The sequence below is a fragment of the Pisolithus orientalis genome, assembly GCF_024613125.1.
Source record: "Pisolithus orientalis strain OTSU chromosome Unknown F5J12scaffold_6, whole genome shotgun sequence".
NCBI classification, from domain to species: Eukaryota; Fungi; Basidiomycota; class Agaricomycetes; order Boletales; family Pisolithaceae; genus Pisolithus; species Pisolithus orientalis.
Genome location: NW_026260787.1, coordinates 1147295 through 1163533, shown reverse-complemented (window position 1 = coordinate 1163533; position 16239 = coordinate 1147295). Strand labels below are relative to the sequence as shown.

At 50.8% G+C, this 16239-nt stretch overlaps 5 protein-coding genes across 5 annotated transcripts; 4 read left to right on the top strand and 1 right to left on the bottom strand.

Moving 5' to 3' along the window:
* Positions 1-136: 136 nt before the first annotated feature.
* Positions 137-888, top strand: F5J12DRAFT_716395 (uncharacterized protein; the record flags this gene model as incomplete). Its single annotated transcript, XM_051741005.1, has 3 exons — positions 137-211; positions 264-506; positions 571-888. 3 exons carry the CDS (start codon positions 137-139, stop codon positions 886-888), a joined length of 636 nt encoding a protein of 211 aa, XP_051602794.1.
* Positions 816-4304, top strand: F5J12DRAFT_496470 (uncharacterized protein). Its single transcript, XM_051739709.1, has one exon. The coding sequence runs from the start codon at positions 981-983 to the stop codon at positions 4251-4253; it is 3273 nt and encodes a 1090-aa protein (XP_051602793.1). The 5' UTR covers positions 816-980; the 3' UTR covers positions 4254-4304.
* Positions 4305-4822: 518 nt separating this feature from the next.
* Positions 4823-11616, top strand: F5J12DRAFT_814423 (uncharacterized protein). The gene is made up of 34 exons (XM_051744982.1): positions 4823-5161; positions 5216-6116; positions 6194-6451; positions 6503-6687; positions 6735-6761; positions 6811-6920; positions 6978-7071; positions 7134-7140; positions 7186-7247; positions 7303-7576; positions 7627-7766; positions 7827-7857; positions 7912-8036; positions 8093-8805; positions 8868-8940; positions 8990-9002; positions 9053-9088; positions 9139-9177; positions 9227-9319; positions 9369-9512; positions 9562-9606; positions 9656-9777; positions 9828-10001; positions 10059-10103; positions 10155-10286; positions 10335-10391; positions 10444-10600; positions 10650-10723; positions 10776-10909; positions 10962-11028; positions 11084-11094; positions 11145-11189; positions 11244-11310; positions 11360-11616. The coding sequence occupies exons 1-34, from the start codon at positions 4946-4948 to the stop codon at positions 11504-11506; spliced, it is 4818 nt and encodes a 1605-aa protein (XP_051602792.1). The 5' UTR covers positions 4823-4945; the 3' UTR covers positions 11507-11616.
* A 613-nt stretch (positions 11617-12229) lies between these two features.
* On the bottom strand, positions 12230-13457 carry F5J12DRAFT_890252 (uncharacterized protein; the record flags this gene model as incomplete). Its single annotated transcript, XM_051747395.1, has 4 exons — positions 12230-12438; positions 12490-12769; positions 13001-13201; positions 13263-13457. The coding sequence occupies 4 exons, from the start codon at positions 13455-13457 to the stop codon at positions 12230-12232; spliced, it is 885 nt and encodes a 294-aa protein (XP_051602791.1).
* Positions 13458-14583: 1126 nt separating this feature from the next.
* On the top strand, positions 14584-16150 carry F5J12DRAFT_765280 (prim-pol domain-containing protein). Its single transcript, XM_051742174.1, has 4 exons — positions 14584-14884; positions 14943-15542; positions 15603-15939; positions 15990-16150. Exons 1-4 carry the CDS (start codon positions 14627-14629, stop codon positions 16001-16003), a joined length of 1209 nt encoding a protein of 402 aa, XP_051602790.1. The 5' UTR covers positions 14584-14626; the 3' UTR covers positions 16004-16150.
* Positions 16151-16239: the final 89 nt, after the last annotated feature.

Genomic DNA, 16239 nt, shown 5'->3' with positions numbered 1-16239 from the left:
TCCGTATATAATAACACTCACCGCTCGCTTTGCTCCTTGTCTCTTCTCGCTCATGTCGTCACAGGATCTAGCGCTCTTGTCCTCTGAGCCGCCACCACCAATCCCGTCTAACGATGACATTGAGGGTATCATCAGGATGGTGACGGCGTCATCTGCAGATCGCCCGCAGGCAGCGCTCAGAGACACTCGCACACAGCTTTTTGTTGGAAACGTATGTCTTCCTTTTGTGTGGCGGCATCGCTCGACTCATATCCTCCTCCCAGCTTCCATACCGTGTCCGCTGGCAGGACTTGAAGGACCTCTTTCGAAAAGCTGGGACCGTTCTTCGTGCCGACGTTTCCCTCGGCCCAGACAATCGATCTCGGGGTTATGGTACCGTCCTCCTCGCAACCGCCGAAGACGCTGGGCGTGCGATTGATATGTTCAACGGATACTGCTGGCAGACTCGTGTACTAGAAGTTCGTCCTGATCGCCTAGGCTCTTCGCCGGAACCAGACGCCCACCTTGTGCCACCCACTATCCCACAACCTCTCGCTCTCAGTGGCATTCACATTAACGATCCCACGAAAGCGTTACCCGTTACCGATCCGCAAGCTGGGAGCCCTGGAATGCGGTCCTTGTTCATCGGAAATGTGCGTCTACGAGCATGAACATCTTATTACAATCTTCTGTGTCGTCATAAAACAACTCCCCTTCATTCACTTACTCCACCAACAGCTTCCCTTCCACATCCAATGGCAAGACTTAAAGGACTTGTTTCGCGCAGCAGGCTCCGTAGCACGTGCCGACGTTGCCCTAGGTCCTGATGGAAGGTCTAGAGGGTTCGGTACCGTTACATTCATGACTGAGGACGGCGCAGAGCGTGCAAGACGTCTCTTTGATGGGTAAGTTCAGCCTCGTGTTGTGCCCCCTGCCGGTGGTAGGTGCGGCTTGCCTTCTTCCCCACCCCGGTCCCTGTTGAATATTTTCATAATGTTCCTATGATCCCTGACTCTTCTTCCAGGTATGAGTACCATGGCAGGCAACTAAAGGTTCACTACGATAAATTTGCGCAGTCATCGCAGGTGTATGCACTCGGCGTTACTCCACAACAGACTTCTTGTCCATCATCGCTATTAACCGCTTTTGACCCCCTTAGTCAGACAGGTCAATTAGCGCTAAACCAGAATAACCTCGGTGTCCTTATACACCCACACCCTCAGACCCATATCAATTCTCTCCTAAACCACGCACAGATAGAGCCGTCCTTATCCCCTGCCCACTTCGATCAAGCACGACTGCCGTCATTAGCCTCTTCCCCACCTCACCTTCATTCACTTGCCCAGTCCCCATTATTACACAGCAGTGCTTCTCACTCACTTTCTCCTGCATCGATCTCCAATGCACAGGTACACACACACAACGTCATGCAAACCCCACCTCATTCGCTTTCACTTTCCCGTTCGCTTACCGCGTCGCCACATATGACGTCTTCGAGTTCGGCATCAAGTATATTTGCTGCACATGCTGGATACATACCGGGTTCGCTTGCTGGTGATGTGAAATCAAGTAGTGGTGTGCTCCCTCCTGCTGTTGGTGGCAGTCTTGGGGCCGTACTCACATCTTCGGTTTCGGTGGCAGATTTGAGAACGAAGTCAGATACGCGTACCTCTCGGGCATCGTCGAATTTTGGGACATCACCTCGGCCGAGCTCTCATCAGACTGGGACAACGAGTTTTGTGGTGTCACCTCCGCCTTCATCTACGACATCAAATGCGGGTGGAGTGGGCAATGTACACAAACTAACGAGCATGAGTACGGGTCCATCGAGGATGGAGTTAGTTGCTGAGGCACCGAGTGGCATCAATGGACTCGGTTCTGCTACTTCTCAACGACCTGATCTATCAAACTTGATCCATCCATCCTTCGCCGCACCCGTATCTGAGTCGGGATCGGCCGAGCGACCAAAACTCAATTCGTCTCTCTCGGCGCCTTCAGGACCGAGTGTAGTCCCCGCTTCGTCATTGCCATCACTTGTACCTGTGTCCTTGTCGCAATGGCACAAGGTGTGTTTGCCTGAAGGTGGCCACGGTTCTCAGCCTTCCGGATCTGCTTATACTCACCATTTATCTTGCTCGTCGTCCTCGGAGAGTGGTACATTGGCTACCTCGGCTTCCCCGCCCTCTACAGCATTTTTGGGTGCATCTCGAGTTCTAGGAGCCTCGATAGCAGCGTCGTCGCCATCTAGCTTTCCAGCTTCTCGATCCGGCTCTCACCCGGCATTTGGATCGACATCGAGGGCAGCATCGCCGCCTTCCTCTCTTGGCGCCAGTGTCAGCAGTAGATGGCCAGATTTAGCGGACATGTCTATGCAAGCGCAAACCCAGAGCACGTCATCTTCGACACGGGGCTCTCCAAGCACACGTTCATTGTTAGGTTCTACAACGGATGTTTCCCCGAACTCGAATGCCATATTTGAGTCAATCCGTGGAGAGACAGGGGATGCTTCTTCTAGTGTGGATGTGGGAATACCAGATGCTAAAGCAAACGGGTGCGTTCTTCGAAACGGGAACAGGAAAGGAAGTAGAGAAGAAGGCAAGGGAGGAACCGGTAACGGGGATACAGTGGAACGAGCTACTACAATGCTTGGAACACTTGGGCTCAGGCGAGCGGGTAAAGTGCAAAATCGGCACCAGGCATCTCCATCGCTGGAGGAAAAGAAAAAGGCTGGGACGTATTCCATGAACCCACAATCTCCTACCCCATCTACCTCTTCAATGTCTGATGGACAAAAACAACATGGACACGGTCCGCAGGCGACGCCGGGTACAAACAACTCTAAAAAGCCCTCTCAATCCGGCCCGCATCATCGTCATCCCGGACCGATATCTTTACCACCTCCAGCGCCATTTACATTGCCGCACTCCGTCATGCACTCTCCATACGGGCACCACCCCCAGAGTCCGGTATATCGCCCGGGGACAGGGTACCCCCTCAGCCCTATGTACCCTCACCCTCATGCCCATCCGCACCTCCACGGACATGTATTGCATCCGCTTGGAAGTCCGCTTCACCATCCAGGTGCAGTACATGTGCATAGCCCCTTGCATCACCCCAGCCAACCGCCCCCGGCTGCCTACGGCGCACCTGGGGTTGCGTACGGAGTGGTCACGCCTGCTGGTCTCCCCCCAATTACACCGAGCATGCCTCCTTTCATGTTCTCGCACCCCCGGACGCAGGACCAGAGTCAGGTACAGCAGGCCGGGTCTAAAAACGAGGAAAAGAAAAATGAAGAGAGGAATCTAAGCGCAGGGAATGACGCGATACAAACGCAGTCTCAACAATCATGTAGTCAGTCACGAAGTGACGTCCAGAACAAAGTTCAGACACAGTCTACCCAGCATCCCTCCTACTATACCCAACCATCCGTCGCTCTTCCTGGCTCTTTCTCATATGGTCCACCGCTGTTCTCCCCCGGCATTCCGCTCTCGCCCGGCATACCCCTGTCACCGGGAGTATTGGTTCCTGTTCCGCCCGTTTCGCTGTCATTGCCGAGCGCGCCAGATCTGTCAATGTCAGGACCGTTGAGTCCTGTGCGAGGCGTGCCAGTCGCCGGGCAAGCAGTAACAATGACTCCTGGTGTAGCGATGACACCGGGTGTGACAATGACTCCTGGAGCTTTCTGGTCGCATGCACCGTGGCTGAATCCTGTCGTTGGCGCACCTGTGCATACTCGTGCGCCTATTAGTGAGAGTGAGAGTGTAAGTGTTAGGCACGGACACAGACAGCGTGACTCATGGCATCAGCAGTACCATGGTCAAAGTCAGGCGGGAGATTACTTCCCTCCAGTTCCGCCCCATAATCCGTCGCAGCAGGCTCCGTCACCTCCAAAGCCGAGTGGAGAAATAGGCTACTTCCCTCCGGTGAGTGTCGCGGACGAGATTTTGAAAAACGGTAGTACGTTGGGGGCGACATCTAGTGATGACGAATCGCGAACTGGACGGGAGTATAAGGACGAAAGTCCCCAGAGTGTGACCACTGGTATGGGCACGAACGGAGGTAGCAGCGAATCTCCGGCTGCACCGGCGACGAGTCCAGCTACTCGTGACTGCGGAGAAAAGAGGAGCACGGACGTGGGGTGTGGGGTTCACGTAATCAGGCGGACGACATCCGCGCAGTGTGATGGAGGACTTGCGAGAAGAGGAGTCCTACCTCACCGAGAGTCTGACCCAGCTCTCACGACGATTGGAGCAAGCACATCCAAGGAGGTTTGATGGGTGGGTGGTTCGTATGATGGAGTTCGGTTGCTTCGTTTGTGATCGAGCTGGTGATTGATGTCAATATCTGGGGGGGATCTGGGGTGATTTGTAGGGTGCTACATCAGGATCGGGGTTTGTAACATTGGTTCTCGTTTCTCGGTGAGGCCCGTCTCGATAGCATACCATTCGTGTTTCTTTTTTCTTCTTCTTGTTCTTTCATTTCTAGCGTTGTATATCTCGACCATCAGGCTGGAGTGTTCGTTTACCCCCCACATTAGTATTTCTCGTGCACCGTCGGCTATATCCATCCTATTGGGTCTCTGGGTATGTAGTATGTACGTAACTAATTATTAGTCTTACTATCTGCACTTCGTTCGATGTTTTATTGACTCGTCAGCACAGCTGCTATTTTATATTTATCTCCCCGTTTGCTTTCGGCGTCTGATAATATATCATTCAGGTCCAGGGACGGAGGAAGATGAACGTCAGAAATGCAAGTTTGACTTGCCACAAGATTGGCTTCGTCGCGGAACGTCGGAACGCGGAGCCGTTGATGATGTGAAATATTACTGAACCAACTTGTCATTAGCCAATCAATTACGAGTGAGTAAATAAGCTCTAAACGCGCACAACACAGCACCTTCATCCTCTTCGCTCATCATCAGTAGTGACCGTCGTTAGGTCTCAGTCTCAGTTTTGGTTGTGATATGCTTGAATACCAGCTACCCATAGCTGGTGCTTTGGCAGTCACTGCTGTCGGGAGTTTGGTTTTGCTTCTCTGTCGTCCTAAAGACGAGGGCAAAATTCAGCTGCCCACACATGGCGAGGGCAACAATTCACTTGTCCACGATCCATTCGACGTGACCAAGTCCGAAGATGTCATAGACGGATACCCAATTGACGAGGAAATGTTTTGGAGTAAGGTATGTAGTGGTCAACATCCAGCCTTGTAGTCCATTTCACTCATTCGTCTCTAGGCTCGGCTATGGAAGGTTGTAGCGTGCCTGCTGCTCGGTGCGAATCTTGTGCTGCAGGCGTTGGCCTTAGGTTGGACCTTCGTCGTCGATGAAGAAGGATATAACAAGTACGCGTATGTTTTGCACACCATATACGCGTTCTATGTTACCATTCTCGCCGGGCGCGCTGTTTACCAGAACACCGTCGATACTCATGCCACATATATCATCCATCTCGCCTCTCTCACCTTCGTGCCCACTATCCTCCTCTTTGTAGTGGCTATTTTTCCGTCTTCGCGCCCGTTCAGCGTGAACCTTGCACAAGACATCCCATTCATTGTCTGGCTATCTTATGCCGCCCTGCTACTCTACTTCATCGCCACCTATATTATCTGCACGATACCGATGGGTCCATCTTTACACTTCCCGCCGGAAGCCATCTATTCGGAGAAGACGGTTAGGAGTGCTACCAATACTGACCGAAACAACGTCTGTGGTATCGTCGGCGCTTCCGTTTGGAGCTATCTCTTGTTCAACTACACTACCAAGGTCGTTATGCTCGGGTACACTTCCGAGTCGCTTGAGATATGTGACCTGCCTATCGTACCAGGTAACATGCGCGCGACACATCTCTATACCTCCATGAGAAAGGCGATTCGCACAGTGAGGTGGCGCCTCAATTGTTGGAAACCGAGGATCGGGTCTGGGTGGCAGCTCGGATACCAGCTATTGAGGGTGAACATCCTTCCACTCACAGGGCTTGTAACATTGGCAATGGTCTCGGCATGTTTGTTCTACACCTCTCCTTTCTTCCTTAGGCAGCTTGTTTCTTATCTGGAGTCCGACCCAGAGAGAAGGGACCGGAGTTTGGGATGGTTTTATGTCGCTTGTATGTTCCTTGCGACTTCGTGTACATATCTGGGTGAGTCGTCTTTTTAACCGATAACCTCAATGTATGAGCTCTGGAAAAGGACAACGCTCATCGAGTGTCATTCACAGTGACCGGTCAGCTGTGGTCCATTGCAACAACTACTGTCCAAGTACGTTTACGCACCCAACTGAACACCGTCTTGTTCGGAAAGACATTGGTGCGGAAGGACGTTGCGTCCTCATTCTCCACTGCTGACAGAAGCACAAACGGAGAAATGGCCAAAGACAGTGAAGATGATTTCTCAAGTAAGGCGCAGATCATGACCCTTATGACAACGGATGTCGACCGTGTCAGCGATTTCTCGTGGCACATGTTCTCTCTTGTTGGTGAGTCCTGATCTCACTTTATGATAGTCTATAGTCACCCGTCCTCTGAAGATTCGCCGATCGAGATCGTCATTGGGACCATCTTCCTATACAGCCTCCTCGGCGTGTCTTGTTTCGTTGGGCTTGCCGTTACATGCCTATTCTTGCCTTTGAATCATTACGGGGGAAAGGTTGTAGTGAGAGCCCAAGAGAGCTTGATGAAAACGCGTGACGAGCGTGTTGCGTTGATGAACGAGGTACGTAGCAACACTGCGTTGCTTTACGTGATTGACATCCTTCGTAGATTCTTGGCGCTATTCGTATGCTTAAGGTCAGTTGGATACATCGGTGGTTGTTCCAGATCTTTGACAAGAGTATAGTTTATGGCCTGGGAGAGAAGCTTCGAGAGAAAGGTCCTCTCTGTCAGGGAAAAGGAACTCAAGTATCAGAAATTAAGCTATATGATCGAGGTGCTCTTTAACGCGCTCTGGTCCGTGGGTTCTATACCATCAAGAAGGGTACGACTGACGCTAGTGTTGACCTGCAGGGATGGTTCACCTATTTTTGTCACCATTGTCGCATTCTGGCATTTCGCCGTTGTCCGTGGTCAAACCCTGACTCCATCGATCGCCTTCACGTCTGTGAGTTTGTTCGTTCATGCATCCAATTCACTTTGGAGCTGAGAATTTTCTCCTTTCCGTAGATCCTTGGTGAGTAATTTTGATTTACCTAAGTTTCTTGCTGAGGTTGTGAAGTCTTCAATGAAATGAAGTTTGCTTTGAATGCCCTTCCAGAAACATTCATTAATATGCTCCAGGTCTGTTTTCTGCCAACCCTGCCGTCTAGCATACTCACTACAGACATGTCACCAGAGTTTCGTCTCTCTTCGTCGTATCGAAAAGTACATGAACGGTGCTGAAGTCACGCCTGTCCCACTGCTTTCGGTGCAAACGCGGGCCATTGCTTTTCAAAATGCAACAATCACATGGCCGCAGGATCGTGTTCAGTCTGGAAGCGCGACACCGTCCGCAGCATCTACGCCCAGACACAAGTTCATGCTTCTCGATCTTGCCTTGTCCTTCCCCGAGGCTAAGCTGTCGCTTGTGTGCGGGAAGCTAGGAAGTGGAAAGACGCTATTGCTGCTTGGTAGGTCATATCAGCTGTGCGCAAGTTCATTAATGCCGACCGGGTTTTAGCGCTGCTGGGTGAGGCGGATGTATTGGCGGGTCAGGTTGTGTGCCCTAGGTCACCCCCGGACGCCCTTGCGCAATTTGCTGAGCAGGTTGCTACACCTGAGGAATGGATCGTTGAAGGTGTTTGTGCCTATGTTCCACAAGTGGGTGTTCCGTGCCACGTTTCTAATCTTTGCGGTTCTGATCGTTGTTGTCGGGGGTAGTCTGCATGGCTTCGGAACGCATCTATTAAGGGTAAGTCGGCGAAGTGCTCAGGGTACGTTGGTGCAAGAGTTAATGAGGGACTAGATAATATCCTGTTCAATTTACCTTACGACGAGGAACGGTATCAAAAGACACTGGAAGCTTGTGCGCTTGTGAGCGATCTCCTTATTCTCGAGGACGGCGATGCCTCCGAGATCGGAGAGAGGGGCGTAAGTCGTACTCCGGGCATTTACTTGTAGCAGCTGCTCACCTATCACCCGTACAGGTCAATCTGTCTGGCGGTCAAAAAGCCCGGGTATCCCTTGCTCGTGCCGTTTACTCCAGAGCATCTATTCTGTTCTTAGATGACGTTCTTTCCGCCGTCGACGCACATACAGCACACCATCTCTACCACCAATGTCTAATGGGCGACCTCATGCGTGGGCGCACGATCATCCTTGTCTCGCACCATGTTCAGCTGTGCATGTCCGGTGCGAGCTATGTTGTTGCGCTCGACAACGGACATGTGGTCTTCCAGGGTGACAGGGATACTTTCCAGGCCTCTGATGTCGTCGGTACTCTTGTACACTCTGGGAATGATGACGCCGAAGAGAAAGACAAGGGCGCAATTCAAGCAACGGAAGCGGTGATGACCGATATCCGCTCGCATGCAACTCCTGTCCTTATCGGCGAGGAAGTGGGCAATACTGACTTGGGTGAAGCAGCAGTTGCGGTCACTCCTACTGTCGAGACGGAGCCCAGTTCAGAGACGAGCTCGACGGCGTTTACATCTGAGGAAGCGAGCAAAGCTGACAAGGCGAAGGACCGCAAAGCGCCTCGGAAACTTGTCGAGGAGGAAAGACGCGCGGTAGGACATATCAAACGCGATATTTGGGAGACGTACATTAAAGCTCTCGGTGGATGGAAATATTGGTCTGTTTTTGTGGTCGCGTTGGTCCTCGGCGCCTTGAGTCCAATCTTGGAAAACTGGTGGTTGAAGTAGGTCCCCGGCAGCTTTTTAGATTTGATCGAAGGTGATGAAATGCTCTGATGTTATCCAGGACATGGTCTGGAGCTGATCCCGTCGAAGCCGAACAAAACGGACCTGTGTTTTATATTACCATTTACGCTACAGTGCGTGTCCTCGTGTCTCACTATATCGATTGATTGACCCAGATCACAGGTGACTCTTGTTGGTATGTAGAAGTGAAAGGACTCCATGTGTGAGGAAGCTCACTCCCCGTAGGCCTCTTTCTCAATGTCTTCCGTTTTTACGTTCTTTGTGAGTAAATCCCTCAATTTTTGCTGAATTTGTGGCTGATACAGGTGCAGACACGGGGTCCATCAACGCGTCGACAGTTCTTTATAAGAGTAAGAACGGCTAAAGGTGTTTTGTCCATCATTCTCATCAATTTACTAGGATTGTTGGAGGCGATCTTGTTTGCTAACATCCGCTTCCACGATACGGTATCTCGCGGGCGTCTCCTTAATCGCTTCGGCAAAGACTTCGAGGGTTGGTTTCCCCTCAATCTCTGGCTGTAGTCTCTCACGCTACGATACAGGAATTGACAGCAAGACGGCGGACAACTTTGGGCGCAGTGTCTTCTATGGGTTTGCTGCACTAACTACTGTCGTGACAGTCAGTGTAGTAGGCGGGATTCCCTTCATCTGCGCAGGAGTTTTCTTGGGGTACATGTATTATAGCGGTGAGTCGTTTTCGGTATCGTTCTGAGCAAGGTTCACGTTGTTTTCCAGTGGCCAAGGTATATGGTCAGACTGCCCGGGATATGCGTCGCCTTGGTACGACTTGTCTCGTTAGTTTTGCCGGTGGTCTGACTGTCTCATGCAGATTCCGTCACACGTTCCCCCTTGTATTCAATTTATGGTGAGACAATCGCAGGGGTCACCATCCTGCGTGCATTCGGAGCATCTTCCATGTTTCTGAGGGATATGATTCGTTGTGTCGACACGGTGAGTTGCCGTGGAGAAGGTGGCCGCGGCGACTGTTGACAAACTTGCAGAATGCCAATCCATACTATTGGATGTGGGGCGTCAACCGTTGGTTGTCGACACGATTCAATCTGTTGTCCTGCGCTCTCATTGGTCTGACTGGTTTTGTCGCTGTACTGTCTCCCAGCATCTCTGCGGCATTGGCAGGTTTTGCGCTTACATTTGCTTCGAATGTTACGCACAACGTATGCTATCTCATGTTCCTAATTCCTGGAATCTGCTGATATTGACGTCACCCGTAGCTACTGTTCTTGGTTCGCCGTTTCGTCGGTCTCGAGCAATCGATGGTAAGTGCTACCGGCGGAAGCCTATCGCAACCGCTAACAATGCTTATCTAGGTTGCCCTTGAGCGCGTCAAGGAATATTCTGAGCTCAAGCGTGAACCTGCGGAATTCATTGAACCCAGGCCCAACTCAAACTGGCCAGAGAAGGGGCACATTAAGTGCGAGGACCTCGTTATCCGATACGCGGTATGCTTCCTTATTACATGTACACTGCTGGTGTTCACCATTGTACAGCCTGACCTCCCCGATGTGCTCCATCACATTGACTTTGAGATCATGCCAGGGGAGAAGGTAAGCACTTGTTTTTCTCGATCAAGGCCCCTGGTGCTGATAGCTTTGGAAGGTTGGTATTCTAGGTAGAACTGGTTCCGGAAAGAGTACTCTCGCTCTGTCGTTCTTCCGCTTTGTCGAGGCGACTGAAGGAAGAATTGTGATTGACGACATCGACATCTCCAAGATTGGCTTGACCGACTTGCGTGGCAAGCTTACTATCATTCCTCGTGAGTGTTTTCATGGTCGACAGAACTTCAAGGCCTGAACATTTTCCAGAGGACCCTACCATCCTCAGTGGAACACTACGGTCTACTCTCGACGTCTTTAATGAATACACGGATGCAGAGATTGTTCGTGATACGATTCTTCTGTCTTGTTCAATTTGACCATACTGGCCTCTAGTTTGAAGCTCTCCGTCGTGTCCATTTGATTCCGTCAGAGGACAACCCAGAGGAAACCCCAGATACTATCAATGCCAACATTTTCCGCAATCTAGATTCCGCTGTTTCTGAAGGCGGTGAGAATTTCTCAACGGGGTTAGTAGCATTTCTTCGCAAGGTCTCTCAAGAACTAACCTTACTTTTCCAGTGAAAAGCAACTCTTGTGCATGGCAAGAGCTATCCTTAAAAGATCTAGGGTCCTCGTGATGGACGAGGTACGTTTCCCCCTCATAATACCTAGTGCGCAAAGTTAATTCATCGGTGTCCTAGGCTACTGCGAGGTAAGCACGGGAAGAGGTTTTAGTGCATGGATTCAAATATTTCTTCGCAGCGTGGACTACGCAACCGACGAACTGATCAGTAAAACTATTCGGCAGTGAGTACAATGTGCGATCTATTACTCGCTTTCCACGTTGATTCACTTACGTAGAGAGTTTGCCACAAGCACGATCCTCACAATCGCACATAGGCTGCGTACTGTGATTGATTATGACAGAGTATGTTCACATCTGTTCGTTTTGCACAGTAATCAATTCAATCACTTAGGTCATGATTCTCGATACCGGTCGCGTTGTCGAGTTTAACCGTCCTGCCACACTATTGGCAGATCCTAACTCCAACTTCTATCGCCTGTGTAAGGCGACTGGGAAGAAAGAATTCTCAGTATTGAAGAAGATGGCAGGCGCGGCATAGACCGGTTTCTTTGTTTATTTTTCACACCGATGTAGATATAGGAACGTGGGATACGATGCCTATCTCGAAGTGTCGAGATAGCCACAATCTGTGAGGCAGGTCAGAGAAAGGTTCAGGAGGCCGTAGTCGTGCAGCACTGCGCTACGCGGTCAAGACATGATTTGGTGAGACAGTCCTTGAATGCTGTCCGTGGTGTCACCCCCACCGCGATTGCTCAACCGCTTGATCTCTTCGTCCATCAAATGACGTGGTTCTTCCGTGCACCTCCTTCATGCAAGAGGGTCAACATTGCTATCCACTTAACTATTGCATCACAAAAGGCAGCAGCAATGAAGATCCACTCTTCAGCACCCCTAAACCGGGATATATCGACTAAATGGACCCAGGAAGCCAATCTCTCGATTTTTCTCTCCTCCCCTGCTGCACACATAACGGTCTCTTTGCTTGAGTCACAATTGCCGTCGCAGCCATTCCACACTAACTCACTCAGTCGACGAGTTTTCGAAATTGCATGAGGGTAATGTGCGACACACACAGCCCCCGAACGAGTAGTGAGGGCGACGGTCTACTGACTTAACCAAAGTAGATAGCGTCGCAGACATCATCAGGGTCTCCACATCTTTCTTCGGACGAATTCAAGAAGCTGAGTATCTGACATTCGCCTGAGATCCGTGAAGCGGTCGACGCCCTATATATTGCCTTCAGTTACAGAAGCCTCGCATGTTAGAGCCAGCTTGCTGCTGCCTGAGCAGCACGGATCACATGCGCTGCAACGTGAGCATTGATATCCCGGATTCGTGCTATTCGCGAACGGATGAGCTCAAAAGCGCGTTCAGCCCAGGTAAGGCATTTGGTCAGCCCAAGCACAGACGCGACAACCATGCTGCCAGTGACGGAAGACGCGCAACACAGGATGGTGCTGAGGGCCAGACCTGAAATAGTGACTCAGATGCACTCTTACTCTGCTTCTAAGCTCAACATACCTGGAAGGATGTACGTGTTGTTAGTTTGTCCTGGTTCCCACTTGCATGCACCAAACGTTCTACCTTGGAAATGGGAAACAGACGCAAAGATGACACTTCCGCCACTTGTTCGGAGTGCTTCCGCGGATGTACGCTCAGAGAATCGCGAAGGGATCGAGAATGGGAAGGTGATAAGACGTGGGGTCCGCGAAGCCATATGACAAATAACGGTTTCTGTGGAACCACCTTTGATAGTAGAAAAGCCCAATAAGTGCTGTGGGCTTGATAAAACGGGCGATGTCTGAGAAGGAGCTGGTCATGGGTTGTCCGGCGTGGCCTCTTCTCGCGAAGCCTTTGGTCAGGAGATATGTTAAGAAAGATGTCGTGATCAGAGCGCGTCATAGTCTCACATTTCTCATAGTCTGTCACTCCTTCACGCCCTTGATACAGGATACCTTTGGAGTCGACGAGCCAGATACGGCTCCGCGCCTCTTCGACACTCAACCTGTTGAACGTAACAAAAGCCCAATACTTGTTTAGCTACACCAACGCCGTCGGAATCGGTACCGTAGAAGAGGAACCAGTGATCTTTTGGTGCCAGAGGCAAGAGTAGCGCAGCGGATAGAAGACCGGCAAGAACTACCGCGCCTATACATTGAACGTCGTCATCAATAAGTGGGAGCCTTGGGCAGAAACGAGACGAGTAGGAAAAGGCGCGGCCACTCGAAAAGTCCTACAGAGACTACAAAGACTCAACCACTGTGATACAAGGTGCCAGATAATGGTACATTTACCTCTAATTTGCACCAATGCCTTGGAAACATGAGGGCCATCTCCATAAAGGATTCGTCTATGAATTCTTCCATCTCGGCTTCCGAAGAGCGCTGTTGCCGAAGCCCTAGATAAAGGGGATCTCCCAGCAAAGCCTGGTTATCGGTGACAAGATCTAAGATGATGGACAAAATAGCAGGCAACCGAGTTCTGAACATGGAGTTGGTATGGACACGTATATTGTCTCCTCTAAATCACCCAGCGCCAACGACACAAAGGCTTGATTATTATCATTGGCATATCGTTTGCGCCAAGATCTCCATGAGAAAAATTCGAGAGCCTGTATCGTATCCAGATTTAGAGGGAGTTTGGAAAAAGGACTCACTGTCGGTCACAACGGCCACTTGTACGTCGTCTTTTTTGGGACAGTTTCGAAGGATGAAGCCAATCCTTCCCTTGCCCTGTACGGTAACGAACTAAATCACTGCTACCTCAGCAGCACTGCCGCTAGACATAGATGCCAAGCACGAGTCCTTCTGCCCTGACGAAATCCTTGGATTGGCCTAGGCATACCTCGCCGATTGCAGGCGGATGCGTTAACGCTGCTACTTCCTGTAATGTTCAACGGCGTTCATTTTCGCTCGATGCAGGGGGTAAGACTGAGTTCGGACAGACGTATGCGCGAGGAAAAAAAAATCCTCGTCGGCGCTTCTCAAGAAGCTAAAAAAATTAAACTTCTCAATGTCGTTTCCCTTGGAACGCAATTGCGAAAGGAGTCGCTGGATGTGGACTGGTGAAGAGGAAAGAGGGTGGAAGAAGCCTGGGAGAATGGAGAGGATTTGCTATATATGATCTATGTCATCAGCCAAAAAAAATAGGAAAGAACGGTGGTGCTCTAAGTTGAACTTTTGTACACCTTCTGGAGACCAATATAGGGTGAGCACAATCGGCGTCCGAAAACGGTCAAATCACGGTGGCCACAACAAGAACATGCGCAAGGCGGGCGCACGAGTTGGAAAGGACGATGGCCTGTTGCGAACTTACAGGCCATAAAAAGAATGTTATCGATGGGCAAATTCCCAGTCAGGGGACCATCCAGCGGGAAAGTCAAGCGGATACTAGCCTACATCGTGCATGCACAGATACTAAAAGCCTATTATGGAAGCGCATCACAATATCTGAGGGAAAACCAAGTCAGCAGTTGTCACTAACAGCTCTCACCGTCATGGGGAACCCTGCCTCGGATCAGTCGGCTCCGTCTGCCGAGAAGTCACGGTGTGATACGGTCACGTGAAGCTTGTCACGCGTGTCCGTTGTGTAGGAAGGACGCGTTCAATTGACTTGCAGAGAGCCTTGCTCGCTCGTACTCATCGCAGCGACCACCACGATGTCAGACGATGCGGATACCTCGCCAGAAGTCATGCTTCGATTCTACAAGATGTTATACCCCTTTCAATCCATCTTTACGTGGCTCAATCATGAGCATACGCCCACGAAACTCTTCACTCACCGCGAGTTTGCGTTTACCCTCCAGGGCGATGTATATCTGCGATACCACTCATTCAACACCGCTGAGGACCTGAAGAAACAAGTATGTACTCTCAACCCAACACGTTTCGAGATTGGTCCCATGTATTCTGCAAAAGTACGCATCGCTTTGTATTACCAGGATCGCCTCCTGAAGTTGATTGATGGTTGCCTAGCCACGCGACAAGAAGACCGTCCGCTCTGCTGCCTTTTCCCCTCAAAGACGAGAGCTGGTTTTTGATATCGATATGACTGACTATGACGGCGTTCGCACTTGCTGTTCCGCTGCCGACATATGTTCTCGGTGTTGGGGTTTCATAGCAGCAGCAGTTAAAGTCCTCCAGTCAATCCTCGTCGAGCAATTCGGATTCAGACATCTACTGTGGGTTTACTCTGGGCGACGTGGCATCCATTTGTGGATAAGCGATCCCGAAGCTTTGGACCTCACGGACGACCAACGTAGGGCGCTCGTCAGCGCACTCACTGTCGTGGAAGGCGGGAAGGAGATGGTGAAAAAAGTTAATGTTAGAACTGCAAAAGGCTTGCCCCCCTTGCTGTGGGACGCCCTAGAGACCTTGCGCTCAGCCTTCGTACCACTTGTCCTAGATGACCAAGATTGCTTCTCTTCTCAGGAAGGCTGGGAGACTCTGTTGCAACTTATACCGGATCGCCCTATTGTTGAAAAGCTCCGTAATGAATGGTCTCAAGATCCTGATCGGCCTTCTGCGCAGAAGTGGGAGGAGTTGAAAGATCTGATCCACAAAAAAAAGACTGATGTACGTGTGGAACAAATCCAGGTATCTTTCCAGATCTGAAAGCGTTCCCCGAATGTCTAGTCACGACTGAAGGAGGCTTTGGAAGATATTGTCTTTCAATATACTTACCCGCGCATCGACGCCGAGGTTTCAAAGCACCGGAACCACTTGCTCAAAGCCCCCTTTTGTGTACATCCTAAGACAGGGCGAGTTTGCGTGCCACTTGACCCGAACCATATTGACCGTTTTGATCCACGCGATGTACCTACTATCGGGCAGCTGTTGCGTGAACTAAACAGCAGCACAAGCACAGGCGAAGGAGCAGGTTGGGAAAAGACGAGCCTCAAGCCGTACGTTGACTTGCTGGACAGACACACGATGGGAATACTAGAGGAGGTACGCATTATGAAGCGTAACAGTGAGATCCGTCATTGCCTTCGGGTTGCTTGCATCTAATGCCTTGCACAGATACAACCTGGTGAATGTTTTGGACAGCATAGTGTACTATACTGTAATGACGTCATAAGGGACGATTGGCCCCCATGTGACATACCGAGAATGGCAGGCACAGTGTCACAGGGTCCCTGGGTGTGTCAGACGAGTGTCAGCGTCCTTCACAAAGGGTTCCTGCGCAATGCCACGGGACCACCCATACTTGCTAGTACAGGAAGTCCCTCTTCACTGAGTCGAGTGTCGACGGGGGACGACACCCAGGATG

Bases quoted from the DNA above. Each gene is read 5' to 3' on its own strand.
- F5J12DRAFT_765280 (XM_051742174.1), top strand. From the start codon at position 14,627: ATGTCAGACGATGCGGATACCTCGCCAGAAGTCATGCTTCGATTCTAC. The intron at 14,885-14,942 runs GTACGCATCGCT...ATGGTTGCCTAG, and splicing joins GTCCCATGTATTCTGCAAAA to CCACGCGACAAGAAGACCGT. The intron at 15,543-15,602 runs GTACGTGTGGAA...CCGAATGTCTAG, and splicing joins TCCACAAAAAAAAGACTGAT to TCACGACTGAAGGAGGCTTT.
- F5J12DRAFT_814423 (XM_051744982.1), top strand. From the start codon at position 4,946: ATGCTTGAATACCAGCTACCCATAGCTGGTGCTTTGGCAGTCACTGCT. The intron at 6,452-6,502 runs GTGAGTCCTGAT...CGTCCTCTGAAG, and splicing joins GCACATGTTCTCTCTTGTTG to ATTCGCCGATCGAGATCGTC. The intron at 10,392-10,443 runs GTAAGCACTTGT...TAGCTTTGGAAG, and splicing joins AGATCATGCCAGGGGAGAAG to GTTGGTATTCTAGGTAGAAC.
- F5J12DRAFT_496470 (XM_051739709.1), top strand. From the start codon at position 981: ATGATCCCTGACTCTTCTTCCAGGTATGAGTACCATGGCAGGCAACTA.